We start from the raw sequence: 18,590 nt of genomic DNA, 5'->3' as shown, positions 1-18,590 counted from the left end.
TATCAATATTTATCTAGTGAAAAGAAAGAGAGACAAAAAAATATCATCAGCCAGAAAAGCGGGTCCCACAGCAACATTGTGGCTTTTACATGTGGTAACAAATATGCCATCCGACAAATCAACATCGCACTACTTCACCACTTTTCTATCTTGAATAGTCGTGTCCCAATTGCTTTTCCCTTTCTATTTTTGTATTGTTGTTCAAAGCTCTTCACTCTTATAACAGCTCAACCAAGAAAGAAAGCTAAGATAATTAATAGAGGGATGGAAGGAGGTAGACTTGTTGGGGTAGCAGTGGATTTCTCAGCATGCAGCAAGAAAGCTCTGAAATGGGCAATTGATAACATTATTCGTAAAGGAGATCACCTTATTATTGTTACTGTTCAACCTGAAGGCCATTATGAAGACGGCGAGATGCAGCTTTGGGAGACCACTGGTTCTCGTATGTATTCATTTCTTTTTAGTTTTTGATTTTTGCATCTTTTTCATGCATGTCTAGATTTATCTAATCCTACCCCAAAAATAAAATTGATCCATCTTGATCTTAGGCTGTGTTTGGTATTCAATTTTTCCATATTTGGTTGATCAAAGTATTTTAGAAAACATTTCCTTTTTTTTTAAATCACGGTGGTGTCCGGCCACCTTGCGTGCACCTCGACTAATTGCTACGAGGTAACTCTGTCCACTAAGGCTAGGACATATAGAAAGAAATCACCGAGTGTTTTTTTGTCTCTGCTGAGATTTGAACGTGAGATCTCAGGGTTCTTGCCCGAAAAATGATCTTGGAAAATAAGTTCCTATGTTTTTTGTCTCTGCTGAGATTTGAACGTGAGATCTCAGGGTTCTTGCCCGGAAAACATTTGATCTTGAAAATAAGTTCCTTTAAAATGAGGAAAATGACTTAGCTAATGGAATTAGGGAAAACAAGTTTTACAAGTGGCATTCCACACGAATTGTCTCCTTTCCACCCCACCCCCACCCCCCACCTCACTCCCAACCCACTCTGCTCACATAATGTTTTGCTAGATTGCATGTAAATGCTCTTGGGACGATATGTTTTTTTTTTGCTTACTTATCAAACACTAGAAAGTAAATTAAAAACCCACTTAGTTTTCAAGAAATCGTTGTCTAGGAAAATTGTTAGAATTATGCTTTAGAATGCTGCAGTAACTTTATTTACTGCATTAGTTTTTTTTGAATAAATCCTAGAGTAAAAGCTTATTAGCTAGTTATTCGTATCTTCTAGTCATTAGTTAGTTGAAGATATGATTCTGTAGAGATACTAGGCTAGGGTTATCATCTTATTTTTACTGCAAATTACCTCTAAATGTAGAGCTTAACAAAGCTAAATAAGATAATTCCTTTGATTGCATTGCAATTTTTTTTTTTTTTTTTTGATGAAGTAAGTTGTTATATTCAAAAGCATCAAGCAGATGCAAAAAGCTTTACAAAGAAAAGGTTAAAAATTCCAGACACTGCAAAAAAACTAGTAAGAGCTCGGAGTTTAAAAACATGAGCAAAAGACTCAAGGCTGCTAAGCCACTGAGAGGGAGCCAATGAAATTCACAGGGTATAGATTGCTCCAACTAAAAAGGTTAACTAAACACTTTGATTTTAGAGAACAGTTAGGAGTTGAAGTCCCATCAAAGCATCTGCTGTTCCTCTCTGTCCATAAACACCAAAAAATACACGCAGGTATCATTTGCCAGATCTCGTTAATGGTTTTGTCCACTTTCCATAAGCTTCAAATTTCAACTGCTCCTTTTAAGCTATATGGGATTGTCCAACTGATTCCAAAAATTGCTGTAAACATGTGCCAGAGATCTGCTGCAACAGGGCAGTGCAAAAAAAAGATGGTTAACTGACTCTGAATCTTTTTGGCACATATAGCATCTGTTCACCAAATGGATCTTCTTCTTTTTTAAATTTTCCAGAGTTAGTATGGCATTTTGAGGGCTGTCCAAGTAAAACACTTGACTTTGGTCGGTAATTTTGTCTTCCATATCAATTTCCAAGGCCAAGGATCAGTCAAAACATTGATAGTATTCATCCTATTATAACTCGCCTTCACTGAGAACACTCCTTTGCTTGATTCTCCCCATTTCAGGCTATCTGGTGTTTGTGAATTCACTGGAAAACCTTCCAAAGATTTAAACAGGTCAAAGATCTCTCCCAGTTCCCAGTCCTGCAAATTTCTTCTAAAACGGATATCCCAAATGTTTCCATCCCTGTTGCTTGCAACTGTGGAGTCTGGTTCTATTTCTATTAGGAAGAGTCTAGGATGAGAGTCTTTCAGGGGAATATTAAGCAACCACTTATCTTTCCAAAACTTTACAGACGTGCCATTTCCAATCCTAAAGGACACTTCCTGGAAGAAGTCATCCTTCATATTATTAATGTACTTCCAGGGAGCAACACCATGAGGGGCTGTATTTTTCTTGGTGCACCAGTTGTCAAGTTTCCCATACTTCGCGTTGACCACTTCTTTCCAGAGGCGCGGTGTCTCCTGGCCATACCTCCACCACCATTTCATCAGTAGGCTCTTGTTGAGTTTGTTTAGATCTCTTATTCCCAACCCACCCTGATCCTTTAGTAGTATAACCTTTTCCCATTTCACAAGGTGAAATTTGTGCTCTTCACTGTTACCTTTCCACAGAAAGGTCCTTCTAAGTTTGTCCAGCTTACTTTGCACCTCACCAGGCATAGGAATAAGGGACATTATAGAAGTTGGAATGCTATCCAGGACACTATTGATTAATGTCAGCCACCCTCCCATGGACAAATATTGCATATTCCAATTTACCAGCCTTTTTTCCACCTTTTCTATCACCCCATTCCATACTCCGGTGTCTTTGAATTTTGCTCCCAAGGGAAGACCAAGATATGTTGATGGAAAGGAGCCTATGTTACATGCCATAACTTCTGCTAATTCAGCCAAGTTTTGCACTTCATTCACAGGATGGATCTTGCTTTTCCTCATGTTGATGTGAAGCCCCGAGATGACTTCAAAAAGCATCAAAGTCAAGTTTAGATATTGCATCTGCAATTTCTCCCTCCACAAAATATTAAAGTATCGTCTGAATAGAGCAAATGAGAGATTGTTACAGAGTGAATTGGGCTACTTTCCACTTTGAACCCTTCAATCCAGTGGTTGAGTTTACCTTTGTCTAACATATTGCTCAGACCTTCCATAGCTAAGATGAATAAGAAAGGAGAGAGGGGATTCCCTTGTCTTATTCCTTTCTGAGGTGAGAAGAAGCCCACGGGGGCTCTATTCACCAAGACAGAGTATTTAACAGTAGTAAGGCTATATTTGATCCATCTTATCCACGACTATATTTGATCCATCTTATCCACCTATCTCCCAACCCCATTTGCTTCAACACTGAAAGCAAGTAAGACCAATTAACTTTGTCAAAAGCTTTCTCCACATCCAATTTGCACATAATCCCTGGTATTCCACTTTTTAGTCTTCCATCAAGCATCTCATTGGCAATCAATGAAGCATCAGTTATCTGTCTGTTCTTCAAGAAGGAATCAGTGTTATGAATGAAGCATTGTTGGACTTGACCATGTGACACTGTTGGTGGAAGTGGTTAAAAGCAGCCATAATGTCTTCTTTGATAAAGACCCAAGCACTTTGGTAGAAAGCCATTGTGAAACCATCCGGGCCTGGGCTTTTGTCTGGTGCACAGGAAAATATTGCTTTCCTGACCTCTTCCTCTTCAAAATCTCTTTCAAGCCAGACTTTTTCAGCTTGGGAAATACTGGACAGATTTTCAAACTTGACTGCAGGTCTCCATTGTTCCTCTTCAGTGTAGAGAGCTTGGTAAAACCTCAAAATTTCAGCTTTATTGTCATCTTTGTCATCAATAATTTCTTCCCCAATCTCCAGCTTGTCAATTTGATTGCTCCTTCTGTGAGAGTTAGCTACACTATGGAAGAATTTTGTGTTCTTATCCCCTTCTTTGAGCCACAAGCATCTAGACTTTTCTCTCCAAGAGACCCCTTCTATATTTGCCATATCCTGCAACTTGAGTTTTATATGCAAAGACCTATCCTTTTCGGCCTTAGTCATTAGTCTGTTCTCCGTTGATTGCTCCAAAAGAGCTAATTCCTCCAACATTCTGCTCCTTTGATCTTCCAACTTCCCAAAGGTCTCCCTATTCCAGCTAGTGATGTCCTTCTTCAAGCATCTTAATTTTTGCGTTAAGACACAATCTGGGCTGCCTCCAATGCTATAGCTTTGCCACCATCCTTGCACCATATCAGTAAATCCTTGTGTTTTTAGCCACATGTTCTCAAAGTTGAAATAAGAAGTGTTTGACTCCCACTCTCCACATTCCAGCAGCAATGGTCTGTGGTCTGACACAACTCTTGGTAGAGCATATTGATTTATTGCTCTGAAACTTTCATCCCATTCCGGAGAGATTAGGAATCTATTTATTCTTGAAGCCCGTGGAGACTCCTCAACTCTGAACCAATTGAAATTAGCTCCTTGAAGTGGTAAGTCTATGATGTCTAAATCTTGGATGATGTCACTGAAGGTGTTCATGGATCTTGACCTTCTTGTGCAATTGTGTCTCACACTCTCATACCGGCACACATTGAAATCCCCACGTGGGACCCACTGCTCATTGCACAAGCCCCTCACTGCAGCCAATTCATGCCATAGTAATTCTCTTTCAGGTTTAGAATGTGGACCATAGACTCCTGTAAAGCACCATCTAAATTCTTCTTGAGTGCTTTCCAACGTACAAGAAATAGTGTAAGAACCCTTGTGAATTTCCGTGATGTTCCACTGTCTTTTGTCCTACATCACTATAACACCCCCACTACTACCAATAACATTTAGTTGAGCCGATTCCACCCATCTAGTCCCCCATATCTGCCTGATCCAGTTTGGAGTCCATTCCTCTATTTTTGTTTCCAGAAGACAGACTATAGCTGCTCTCCACTTTTTAATGAGCGACTTTATTGTGGTTCTCTTCCCCGTCTCATTGAGATCCCTTGCATTCCAGCTTAGTATTTTGATCTTCATCTGGAGTTGCTCTTGTGGAACCTGTCCCTTTATCCTGACCTTTTCCCATCAGAGTTCATACCCCATTTCAGTCTTTCTAATTCCAATATCTGCTTTTTCTTCCCCTTTTTATCTGCTGTTATGTCTGATTTCTGTTTCTAATTTAGCTCTTGTCTCTTTAGATCCATTCTCAGGACCATGCCAAGGATTTCATGTTCAAATCCTGATGCGTTAATCCCAAAAACCTTGCATATTTCCCTAATTTCATTGCTAAAAACTAACAAAAACATATTCCTTCATACCAAACACACCCTTAGTCTTTGTGTTTTTGTGATATAAAATATGGATCATGGAGTTCGTTTGGATGGCATTTCACTGATTTTATAAGCTTATATGTTGGTCATATAAACTTATTCTGTGTGAGCTTTGCAAATAATACCCGTTCTCGCACTTAGACAAAGGAACTCAGGTGAGAAGGATGGTTGCAGTAGTATGAATCATCTGATTGGATAAGAGGATTCACATAGTCGAATTGATTGATATGTAGGTCATGTTAGCCATTTTTCTCTTGGGTATCAAGGTGATATAACTAAATGAAACACTGTAGATTACAATCTTTGCTGCAAATACTGGTGGTGTAGCAATTTGCAAGACATTCTGCTTTCTTTTGTCTCTATATATTGAAGGAATTTATGTTTCACTGAAGAGTTTGATAGCTAGATTCCTTTAGTTTCTGACAACAATAGTGTGCTGGTGAAAAATTTGGAGCTTTTATGTAATTATGTCTGTCCTACTATATTCTTATCGGTTCTAGTGTCAGCTTTTTGTAGCTTTGGCCGCAATACTAGTTCATAGTGCTGCAGAAGATCAGATAAGGTTCATCTCTGTTGACGTACCTAGAAAAATATCTGCTTTATTTGCTTGTTGGTTAGATGTCATAGACATGGGAACTCTGGTTACTGGAATAGGCTTAAATCACATGTCTATGTATGGAGAGTTTTTATTTTTCATTAGAGAACAGATTTTTTATATACGTTCAGAGTGTCATCATCAGGATTGAAGATGCAGCTCATGTTTTTTGAGTTTCATATAGAATCCCATCCGTGCCATACAGATACGTTACAATATTTGTTTTGGGAATTTAGTATTGGCCGTTAGAGGGGATAGGAAACTAGATTGCATTAGGGTAGTACATACAGCTGTGAAGTCTCAACAGTTACTTATAATAAACACCTTCAAAGTGTTTAATCTTTTACTGGGTAGAGTGTTGCATATGCAGATTCATCTAGTTCATGCTTGCACCTATCTTTTACTTACGAATAGCTTTTCTTGACGTGTCTAGGTGCTATAATTATAGTAGCTTACTAAGAATCGTAGTGGTGAAAGGATATCGCCTTGGGCTTGTTACTGGTAAAATATGTGATATGAATGCGAGATTCTATCTTCTGATACATCTTTTGAGATCTTCTTTTTTTTCTTTTGCAGCTTTCATTCCTTTAGACGAGTTATGTGATGCCCACACAATGAAAAAGTATGGGGTTAGCCCCGACCCCGAAACATTGCAAATGATAACCCTTGCTGCTAGGCAGAAGGAGGTGATATTTTCTCTTCTTTTATGAGATCCGGTGTTTCTCAGGAAACATACCTAGATTAAGTTATCTGACAATTTTTTCTTTTGTTAGCAGATTCTAGTAGTCATGAAAATTTTCTGGGGAGATGCTCGAGAGAAGTTATGTGAAGCAGTTGAAAAAACTCCGTTGAGCTGTCTGGTCATAGGGAACAGAGGGCTTGGAAAGATCAAGAGGTTAGATCTTTTCTATATTTCCTTGTGTGACTGAATATCATGTTGTGTACCAAGTCAAAAACTGCTTTTTCTTTTGCAACTATTGTGGAGAACTGAGCTTTGGCTGCAGTTGTTTCTTGACAAAGATGCCAATAAGTTCTTGCTACCAGATTCCAAGCTCCCGTTTGGCCATAGATTTTGGGGGCATATTTTGAAGATTGTTTTCAAATCTTTGTTTGGCCATAAAATTTTGACAGATTTTGAAAATAAATCTTCTAATCACAAATTCTGGCTCAAACCTGTTTTTGGGCCAAGATCTATGTTTTGGCCTTTTCAAAACTTTTAAAAACTACCCCAAACTTTTGTATTTTTTTTTAAAAAACCCATCTATTTATGACCCAACTAATTCTATCTATCATGTTCCTCCATTAAAGTCGTATTTATCATGTTTCCACAATTAAGGCAGTCTCTTCCACAAAGTGAACGAGCTAAGCTGTACCCAAACTGTAGAAGAAGATGCCCTAGGGAAAATTACTCCAACTGTAGAAATCCGATGCGAAGATAAAAATGGATCTGTATATTATAATTTGAATTGTAGTAGCTAGTAAGTGTGTTATTAGCAGTTGTTATTAAAATATCATATTCTGCATAACTTGGGATTAACAAGTATGTATGTTTTGTATGGTTGGGTATTCTTGATAGTTTTTAGAACTTATGGGTATAAGTAATGTTTCATGTTTTCCAAAACAAAAAATGAAGTATGTTTTTGAAATGCTATGACCAAACACATTTTCAAAACTTGAAACACTTCACTCAAATCAAGTTTTTCGAAAAACATTTGGGAATCTATGGCCAAACGCTAGCCAAATGTATTGACATGGCATGAGTAAACTTGGAACCTGTCTACAGATATTACTCGAGTAGAATTTCAGCAAAAATCTCATAATCATTTAGCAATTGGCATTAGTCACTACACGCTGCTTGAAATAAAGGGGATTCTAACATACAGTTTTCCTCCTTTTTATCTTTACAGGGCTATTATGGGCAGTGTCAGCAACTTTGTGGTGAATAATGCTACGTGTCCTGTTACTGTTGTGAAGCTTGCAGAAGGCTAATTTTACTAGCAGAGCTGATTTGTTGTCATTGAGATCTTAGCTTATGTTAAAATAATCTTGTCTGTTTTCAAGGTTTATGTTGGATCAAGCTTCTATATTATGGTGAACTTTGGATATGGTGATGACTGATGTGTGTATTATGTACCCTCATGTTGAACCGCTGTAATTCCTGTCACTTTGGGTTGCTGCAGTAAATAAACTTTTCGAACTCCTTCAATTTGGCTTCATCATTAAGCGCTTGCTATTTATATGCTTATCTTTTTAGTTTATCTAAGGTAGCTTCACTAAAGCAGGCAGTATTGTGCTACAATCAACATGAAAGATGGAAAATATGGTTTTGACTTTTGATACAGGTACAAAAATCTTATCCTGTGAAGAAAAGGTTTTTTGAGGATTTATCAAATAAGCATGTTTTGAATTCCCTTCTGTTCTGTTTCAAACTTGACATTATGTGGTAGCTGAACCTTTTTATGGTACTACTATTTCATTCATGACTATCTATATTACCAGTCTCAAAAAATTTCATTCACGACTATCCCTAAATTCAACTGCCCTGTGCTTACTGCTTACTATTGCTGCATTAGGTTGCATTTTCATAACAGTATTAGATAAAGACTCATGAAGCCAGCGCATTATATAAGTTAGACAGGTTAATCTATATGTAAGATTTACTCTTTTGAGGTCCTTAAATCCCCTCCCAACTTTGTTTTACTTAAAAGAGTTCTTAGTAAAAACAGACAGCGTATTGTAATTCACTTCCAATGATATTTACTGCTGAAAACTTAAAAAGTGTAAGGCTTGGTAATATCGCAGCCAAATGGGAAGGGAGGATTTGTAATCTACTATAATTAGTAAAATTATACTAGCAATGTATAAATTCATTATATTTCATGTGCATATTATTTTAATCGAGAAACACAAACCAATATCATGATCAATCCAGAAAAAAACAAGAAAAACAACTACTAATTCTTCGCTCATCCACCTCCTGCCCTGCACATAAAACCAGAAGACAAAAATGCGAGGAAGGAATCATATAATTTCGATCATTATTAGCTCTCATAATATCATTTTTAGAGGAATATAATCCCGTTTGAAATTCCATATTGATTTCCGGATTAGTTGCCTTTTCTCTTAGATTAAGATCCGTCAGTATTACTTTATTTTATACTCGCATCGAATATGAATTTGCCATACCTATTGGACAAGAGCGTATCAAATGATAACTAACCACATTAGTCAAATATAAATGACCATCTTTCACTAGTTTTCATTTTCTCTGTTTTCTTATATTTATGATCTTTATTTGGATTACAGATCTTTATTTGGACTGTAAGAAAGTGATGTCCAAGATACACCTAGCTCTACATATTTACTACAGGATAGGAGTTTGTCAAGAAAATATATAGTTGTATGCCATCCAGAATTTTGAAGTCAATGGATGTGTAATATCGCTATACATATATCATTAAATCCTTTATATATAATGACTAGTGTGGACTTAATTAGATAGTATTCAAAAAGTTCTCTCGAATGTAGGGAGTCCCGACAATGTAGATCTGCCATTAGTTACTTTGTTAACATTTTAAAGGTCCTCCTATTTTCATTCATGTCAACCTGTTTTCTATGGTAACTCAACTCTCCTCCCTCCCTTATTACTTACTTTCTATTTCTGTAGAAGCATCATTCAATTCATTCCTCCCCTTTACCATTTGGTCAATTAATTACAAACTTCAAATAAAACATGGAACCTCTATTCCTTTCTTTCCTCCTCCTCTTCACCCTCACTTCAGCACAATCCATTAATAATGTTGCATCAAATGCAAACTCTCCAATCAGTTATTCTTCATACCCTCCTGGATATGAAAATGAAAATGAAATTCAAAACTCACCATCACAATCAGCTAATTCTGACATCTCTTTTCCTCCTTCAGATTCTCCTTTACCCACACCATCCGAAACAGAATCTTCGTCATCTTCCTTTGAACCATCAGAATTTTCTTCCATCTCCACTGAATCAATTTCCTCTAGTGGTCAAGCAGGCGCCTCGGGCTTCTCATCTTCTCTTATGTCCATCAATACGCGAAACAACGAGGGTGAAAGTAATGATCATGATATTACTAGTATAAAGAAGATATGCGACAATACTGACTACCCTGATCTTTGCACCACAACTGTCGCGCCATTTCTGCACGGAAATGTCGTTAACGTACAACAAATTCTTGAAGTAGCTATGAAGGCAAGTGATCAGTTCGCAAAATTGGGATTTGCAGCTGTCAAAAGAGCTTCTGAATCACCTGCCACTCCACCCAAAACTAAGAAAATGCTTAAAACTTGCCTTGACAGTTGGGATACTGTGTTGTATAATTATGAGCAAGCTATTGAGGCACTACGTATTCATGGTAGTGGACGTATGAGCACTATGCTTAGTGCTGCTATTACTGACATTTCTGATTGTCAAGATGCCTTTGAAGGTGTGGTTTCTCCTTTGATTGGTTATGGTGAAAAGATGACTAAGATGACTAGCAATTGCCTAGCCATTGTTTCACAACTTGCGAGTTGATTAGATAATATAATTTCATATTTAGTGAAACTAATTAAATATATTGGTTTAGAAGCACGAGTAGGAGTGATGCTTAATCACGTCTCCTAATGTTTTATTTTATTTTATTGTCATTCTGTCCTTTTCTGATTATGTGAAATACATAGAAACTCTCCTTTGCAGAAGTAGATGGCTGAATAGTGAATGCAGGACGGACTCTATAGGAATTTTAATTAGAGGTTTAAAAAAATCCAAAAATATCGGAGTTGAATCTGTATTTTTCTTACTTTAATTAAGGGAATTCAAAATTTTATACATATTTAACAAATTTATCTTTATCCTATAAAACTTTCGGGATACAAGCCATTTCTTCCCCATTCTTGCAATTGTTGTTATCATGCTCTCATACTATAATAAAAGAATTGTTATCTTGTGTCTAACTCTAACCTACAAAATTGGCTCAAAGAAAAAAAATATTTCAAACACTATAATAAAAGAACAACTACCACATCCACAACTAATGTGAGCCCCACGCACACCAATATGGCATAAATTGAGATGCGTTCCGACTCTGATGCAAATTAAATGCGAAATTGAGATGAAATTAAAGGTAAAATATTCTAGGATTTGGTATAGTTTGAGAGAAAACAACAACAACAACCCAGTGAAATCCACATCGTGGGGTCTGGCTTGAGAGAAAACTGTTATAGCCCGTATATTGTACGTTTGGAAATTCCAAAGTCGCCGTGGAAAGTTAGGGGCAAGATCATTTTCAAAAACATTATTTCAATGTATGAGTGGTTGAAAATATTATTTATGATTATTATTAGTATGGAAATGTTGAGAAAGGTTAAGGGCAAAAGGAGAAATTCGCAAAATGATCAATGGAAATAATGTGGGAACTTAGGGGCAAAATGGTAATTTCGCGATGGAGTTCAAGAAAAATTCCAGAAGAACCCTTGGCCATGTGACATATATATAAAAAAAAAAAAAAGAAAGGGGGAAAAGATGACCAAAATAAGTCATCTTCTAATTAAAGGAAAATTCAAGAAAAGGAAAGAAGATTCTAGAAAAGAATTAATTAATAAAAGGAAGCATGTGCCCTTCACATGTTGGAGTGGCTATATATATATGAAATATTAGTCACAAAATTCCATAAAAAGCTCTAGAAATATGGAGAAAGAAAAACAAAGGAAAAGAAGAAAGAAGCAAGGGGTAGGTTCGGCCATGGCTCCATAAAATTGAGCCATGGAAAGTTGATGAAGAAAAATTACTTCCTTATAGTATTCCAAGCAAGTGGAAGGTCCTCTACAACATGGAGTAGTTGTTGGAGTAAGAAAAGCATTGGTTGGGCAAGTTGGAAACTCTAGCCAAGTTGAAGAAGCAAGTGCAAAAAGGTAAGAATTCATCTTCTTTTATATGTTATAAATGGTTTGTGAATGTTGTAGAATGTAGAAATGGATGAAAATTTATGGTGCATGTGTGTGTAGTGTGATGGCCGAATATGGTAGTATGTGTAGAGGTCATGAATTGATTTTATTAAGTGGTTTGATTGTTGTGTTGTGAATTCCATGATGTAAAACGGATGAAAAACATGAAATCATGGATGTTGTATAGTGGCCGTGTGCATGGTGTGTGTGGCCGTGTGTGGGTTGTTGTATGTAAGGATGATGAACCAATTTTATCTAGTATCTTGATTGTTGTTGTAGTGTATAGAAAAGATGGAAAAATTCATGGAAATATGTTTGTAATGTTGTGGCCGAGAATGGTGATGTTTTGTAAGCTACAATGAATTGGTTTAATGTGATGTTCTAGTTGATGTCGTTGTGGATTTCATGAGGTGAAATGAGAATAAAATGGTTAGAAGTGAAGTTGTTATTGTTCTTGTGGAAATTGGAAAGTGTTGGACAAAGAAGTATGTTGATTGAATCGTTTTGAAAGATATGTGAGTTGAATTGAATAAAACTGAATATTAAAGTGTTACTATGATTGTTGGCATTGTTGTTGGTTTGGCCGGGTCAAATTCCCGGATTGTTGTTGTTGATTTGGGGCCGAGCCGTATTCTCGGGGTTGGTACATTTACAGGGGAAATGCTGCCGAAATTTCGGCAGACAAAGTGTTACTTTAAAGAATCAACTTCTAAAGGCTCTAATCAAGTTTTGGTAAACATGACCAATTTGTAGATTTTGGCGGATTTGGAACGTGAATTTGGAGTCGCATAAGAAGCAGAAAAGGTATGTAAGGCTTCACCCTTCTTCCTATGGCATGTCTTAGACGTAATATGTTGGTTAAGAACCTCGGGGACCCTTCTACCCTCCAGAATCCGCATCTAAAGTTTCTCCTTTTTCAATCAGTAGAATTGAATTAAAAAGTGTGCAAAAGGTTGGAAGAATTTCCTAAACCTCTAGAACTTGCATAAATAGGACCCGATGACCCTAAAACCCTCACAAGTAACGCCATGACATGTAACATATGTAAATTTGGCGCGCCGCCTCATTTGATCCGAGGTGGGCCCATTGTTTCCCGGATTTACCTTATTATTCCGCTTGACTTACGTTGAAGCTGAATCCAAAAGAAACTTTCGATCCTTATTCCATTACCAAATGACAAGTACTGTACCTATCCCAACGAGAATACTTCCATGACGATAATGATAACGATGACGTCAGAAAAGAGAATATGCCTATGATAAGTATGACAAGAATGATTCCACGAATAAGAGTCTTGAGCTAAGAATCCAATGTGAATATGAAAGTGTTGTACTAGTTTCTAAAAGACTTCAAAGCATATGAATTGACGGTTATAATGCCAATGATCTTATTCTGTGTCTCCTCTTAAAGCTATTTTCCGTTGATAGTCTCGCCTTATAATTATCGTTCCTTCAAGGTGAGACAAGTGACCCGATTATTCCATAATGTAACCGGAGGGTTTCGACCTTACGTCACTCCGATGGACACATGACTTTCTTTGGGCTCTCATGCATGCCAATTGTATAACATATGAATATGAATGTGAATATGTATATGTATATGTATATGGGAAAGGGGAAGGGCCACTGTTATTTCACCACCTGATTCAGCTGGATTTCGTCCCGGACGCGGGATGCCCGGACGCGGGATAGGGGAGAGCCGGATACGGCGTCTGTATTTGTGATATATATATATATATATATATATATATATATATATATATACAATATGTTGGGACACTGTTGGGGAGGGGGGTGGGAGAGCCGATGTACTCGGCGTCTGTGAATGTAAAGGAAGGACACCATTTTCTGAAATGTTCTGTTTTCTGTATATGTAAATAAGAAACACCGTTTTTCTGAAAAAGAAACTAAACATGCATGACATCTGCAGAAAGGCAATCATATGTATAGGTTACATCTGTCCCAGGATAAGCTCCATATGTCTATCCTGTCATTATTCATTCTGCATATTCCTTTATTATGTTACTATCCATGCTTTACATACTCAGTACATTGCTCGTACTGACTCCTCTTCTTCGGGGGCTGCGTTCATGCCGCGCAGGTACTCCTAGATGATTAGAAGACCTTACTGAAGATGTTCCAGCGGAGATGGCTAACTCCATTTGTCCCGGAGGATTGCCAGGTCCAAGTATATGCTATGATGTTTTGTTCTATGTTAGAGACTTTGCAGACAAAGCAATGGGTATTGAGTTGTCAGTCTGTAAGCGGCTTCAGCAGCCGATATGTTATTATGTCTTATGTCACGAGCCTTATATGATGTCAGAGTTTACTTATGAAAACAAAATATATACATATTGGAGAGCTTACTATGTATTTCTTTCCTTACCGATTCAAGAGTTTCTATATGTAACAAGAGTCAGCGGGTTCGCTCGGCTCCAGATATGGGGTCGGGTGCCCATCACACCCTAGTAAAGTCGGGGTGTGACAAAAACAAGAAGAGAAAAAAAAATAGAATTTTATGAATATCAATACGTATTTACAAGGATAATTTCTTCTGTCCTTTGTATAGGACCTGGAAACCCGACCCATCATATAAAACTTTAGGGAAAACATCACCTACTGCCCATCCAACCTAATTTTATTACGAGCCCATACCCCTTCTGAAAGTATTTTCGCTTATGCCCAGCCCATTTGAAAAATATAACCTAAACATGCCCCCTCCTAATTAGCACCTATGCTGCCCAACTAACCCAACTCGGCCCTAATCACTATTCTTCACTTTGCCACGTTTGTTCATGCTCCTTTTTTCAGGTGGAGTTTTGAAATTGACAAAGGGAGAGTTGGTTGCATCAGATAACTTTCATTAATGGGTTCATTGATTCTTATCCTTATTTTTTGTTTTATTTAATGGTTTATTTCATACAGGATCCTAGTTTTACAGAGTTTTTAGCAATAGTTGTTTCTAAAAAATTTCAAAATCGTTATTTTTAATATTTTTTCCATGTTTTTTGCTCTTTTTTACTGTGTTGTTTTTTTGTTGGTTGTTTTTTATGGGTCATAAGCGTGTTACATCTCAATGGAGGGGCCATTATCGAGTTCTTACTGATGTTGTTGAATCTTTAGACGAAGGTGTAGGTATAGAAGACTCTATTTCTTCAAGGATGTCGGTCCCAAATTTTTCATTGCACATTGGTGACTCGCCATCGGTTTCTGTGGGTAGCCCTAAACTGAATCAGGGTGACCCAAAATCGAGTGATGACCCAAAACCCAAACACTCAGGGGATGCTGATGAAGCAGTGACATATAAAAATGTTGAGAATGTTAAAAGAAATGGGAAGGAACAAGTAGTGCATGATGGTTCAGTTGATGAGAATTTGAGGAATAAAAGAAAAAAGACCGTTGAATCACAAGATATTCCTTATGAATCAATTCCTGAAACAACACCCAATACAACCCTTGCAACCCCTAAAAATTTGATGATATTAAGGTAATTTTTTTTACTACCTTTGATTTTCTATACTTTTATGCAAAATTGTGGTGAGATGGAAGTTGTATGTGAATACTCTGTGTTTTTTTGAGGTAATGCAACTTTTTCTCTTTTGTGATACTCTGATAGTATCATAGAGGATTTAGTAGTTTAAGCTATTTTTAGTTGGTCCTCTATGATACCCTGTTAGTATATTTATATACTATTTAGGCATCACAGAGTACTGGGTGTTTTTGAAGTACTGCAACTTTTTCTCTTCTGTGATACTCTGATAGTATCATAAAGGATTTAGTAGTTTAAGTCATTTTTAGTTGTCCCTCTATGATACCATGTTAGTATATTTATATACTATTAGGCATCACAGAGCACTGGGTGTTTTTGAAGTGATGCAACCTTTTCTCTTCTTTTATACTATGATAGTGTCATAGAGGATTTAGTAGTTTAAGTTATTTTTAGTTGTCCCTCTATGATACCCTGTTAGTATATTTATATACTATTTAGGAATCACAGAGTACTTGGTATATGATAGTTGGTATATGTGTGTGATAGAGTAATGAGGTTTGTTGTTTTTGATGTAGGTTTTTTGGATAATCATTGTGTTTGTAGGTTGGTGATTTTTATATAAAGATGGATATTGACTATAAGCCAAAGATTGAGTGCAACACGAGCTGCAATATTATTGGTGATTTGCATGACAAGTTGTTAACTAAGCAGCTTGCGCTATTTAGAAATACCTATTTTGGGTATTTCTTGGACATACCTCCAATTATGGTACAGGGGCGAGTGTTGTACAATCTATTGATGAGGGAGGTGCATTTCTTGGAAGATGATGCACTGCACTTTGTGGTGAGTGGTGCCAAGCTGCATTTTGGGTTGGGTGAGTTTGGTCTTGTTACGGGGTTAAAATATAAAGATGGTACATCTATCACGGTCAAATCAGTGTCCAATCGGTTGGTGAAAAAGTACTTTAAGAGTTCAGCCAATGACATGGGGTCAGCTGGAGCAATGTTTTAATAAAAAAATTTGGAGGTCCGATGCTGACGCGGTGAAGATGGTAGTTTTGTACTTTGTAAACACGTTCTTGTTTGCTACGTTGAAGACCAAAGTTGTTGATATGGGGTACTTTGATTTGGTTGAGAGTGGTGAGTTCAATAACTATCCATGGAGATAGACGTGTTTAAGGCAATATTGAATCGTGCTCGAACAAGTTCAGGACAAAGCCTTCGTTTATCGACATGGTGGATTTCCTCTTTTATTACGGATCTGACTGTACGGGTGCTGCCCAACTTTGGGAGGTCATTTTGCCGAGCATGCCTTTGGCCTGACCCCTCGTATTCTAAACTAGAAGATAGATATATTTGGCTTATAACCTGATCAGGTATTCTAGTTCTGTACATGTTAGATATTTGTTAGTTTTGATGTTATAATTTTGTGTAAGATTTTTATTTTTTTTGTTAACTGTAATTGTAGTTGAGGAATGTATTTCGAACCGAGGACGAGAGGTTGGTATTAGACTTAGATAGATTACCATTTGATTGCCCATGAGCCTTCTCAAAGTCAACGTTTCAGCGATGGATTCTTTTCCACACAAGCGCCAACGGGAGATATAGGTCAGAGTAGTCGTGGTGATTGTGAATCTAGAAATGCTATTTTGAAGAAGGAGTTAGAGGCGTATCGACTTCATGTTGATTCAAAGTTTGGAGAGATCCTTAAAGCTATTGGGTATCTGAACAAGAAAGTAGATGCAAACCCTGATTTGCCGGTATTGTTCATTTTTTTTTGTTTTAGCTAGCGTGTGTTATGTACTAATTTTTTGTCCTTTATGATACTTTGATAGTATATAGAGGATTGAACCTTTTATCCTCTATGATGCCCTGATGGTATATAACTATACTGACAGGCATGATAGAGGATTGAACCTTCATCCTATAAGATACCCCTGTAGTATCTAAATATACTGACAGGGCATCATAGAGGATTGACCATTCATCATTTATTATGCCCCATATTAATCCTTTATGATTCCCCCATGGTATATAAATATACTGACAGGGGCATCATAGATGATTTGATTATGATATATAGAGTATTGAGTCATTTTCACCCTTTATGCTGCCCCCATGGTATATAAGTATACTGACAGGGCATCATAGAGGATAAAAGGTTCATCTATGATACTTCACTTGGTTAATGAATTGTTGATCCTCAATGATGCCCCAGTATTCTTATATACCAAATTGGTATCATATAGGATTTTTCTTAGAAGTGTTTGTGTGTTCAATGCCCTGTCAGTCTATTTTTAAGAATTTTTTATATTTTTCCATTTTGTACACAGGAGAAGAAGAAGGATGAATGTGCTTACTCTGGTGGGGCACATACATATTTAATGATTTGGCTATGGATTTCAACCAAGAAGCGGGAGATGTTCGGGGGGGGGGGGGGTGGTGGTGGTGGTTAATGACATTGTGAAGGATGGTGTAGGAGGTATTGACACTGCGGGTGTTAGCAAGGAGATAGTTGGTAAAAAAATTGATTCTCAGATTGGGTTTTTTTGTCTCCATGAGTGAGTCGGCTATGCTGCCATCACACAGAATAACGAGAAGAATAAAAAAGATGGAAATGAGCAGACAGCTGAGCTGAAAACTGATCATGCAAATTTGTTGGATGATGATGATTTTCCGCATATGAGTGAGTCTGAGACAGCAACGATCATACAATATGCTAAAGTTGGTGCTGCTGCAGAAAGTAAAGTGATAGAAGATGATTAATGTACCAAAGATGACTGTCAAGAGACCCTTACCGCTGACGCAATTATAGATGATCAAGCTAGAGATGCTGTGTTACCTCATGGAGAAGGTGTTGTTGATAAGAGCGCAAATGCCGCTGATGAGTCTGTTGTTTCCGCAGTGGGGGGAGATGATATTATGCAGCCAGATTTGTCATGTGGTAGTGGAGGTTCCTTCTAAGTTAACGGAGACTATTCAAGATTCTGAAGTTGGTCCGTCGGGGGTACAAGGTGCTGTTACTGATTCTGAAGAAGAAGCCCTTACATTTGTGATTCCGCCAAGCACCTCTATAGTGGAGATAGATGATGAGAAGACAACACATGTCGTATCTCGGAGGGGTAGGCCAAGACGGCCAGCTAAGGAAAACAGTCACCATTTGTGGCTGGTTCTGGCCTTAGCACTGTGGGTGAAACACCCCCGAAGCTTGT

General features: G+C 37.4%; 2 protein-coding genes and 1 long non-coding RNA gene across 3 annotated transcripts; all 3 read left to right on the top strand.

Moving 5' to 3' along the window:
* The first annotated feature begins 170 nt into the window (after positions 1-170).
* LOC132626709 (universal stress protein PHOS32) lies at positions 171-8,135 on the top strand. The gene is made up of 4 exons (XM_060341664.1): positions 171-442; positions 6,506-6,615; positions 6,706-6,824; positions 7,837-8,135. The coding sequence occupies exons 1-4, from the start codon at positions 265-267 to the stop codon at positions 7,916-7,918; spliced, it is 489 nt and encodes a 162-aa protein (XP_060197647.1). The 5' UTR covers positions 171-264; the 3' UTR covers positions 7,919-8,135.
* A 1,159-nt stretch (positions 8,136-9,294) lies between these two features.
* On the top strand, positions 9,295-10,645 carry LOC132626708 (pectinesterase inhibitor 3-like). Its single transcript, XM_060341663.1, has one exon. The coding sequence runs from the start codon at positions 9,663-9,665 to the stop codon at positions 10,479-10,481; it is 819 nt and encodes a 272-aa protein (XP_060197646.1). The 5' UTR covers positions 9,295-9,662; the 3' UTR covers positions 10,482-10,645.
* Positions 10,646-11,590: 945 nt separating this feature from the next.
* On the top strand, positions 11,591-17,817 carry LOC132626707 (uncharacterized). The gene is made up of 6 exons (XR_009577587.1): positions 11,591-11,857; positions 12,644-12,694; positions 13,991-15,376; positions 15,983-16,754; positions 16,847-17,138; positions 17,712-17,817. It is a non-coding gene; the product is annotated as an uncharacterized LOC132626707 (long non-coding RNA).
* Positions 17,818-18,590: the final 773 nt, after the last annotated feature.

The sequence above is a fragment of the Lycium barbarum genome, chromosome 2, assembly GCF_019175385.1.
Source record: "Lycium barbarum isolate Lr01 chromosome 2, ASM1917538v2, whole genome shotgun sequence".
Classification (NCBI taxonomy): domain Eukaryota; kingdom Viridiplantae; phylum Streptophyta; class Magnoliopsida; order Solanales; family Solanaceae; genus Lycium; species Lycium barbarum.
Note: the sequence above shows the minus strand (reverse complement) of the source record. Positions and strands in the feature narration are given on the sequence as shown.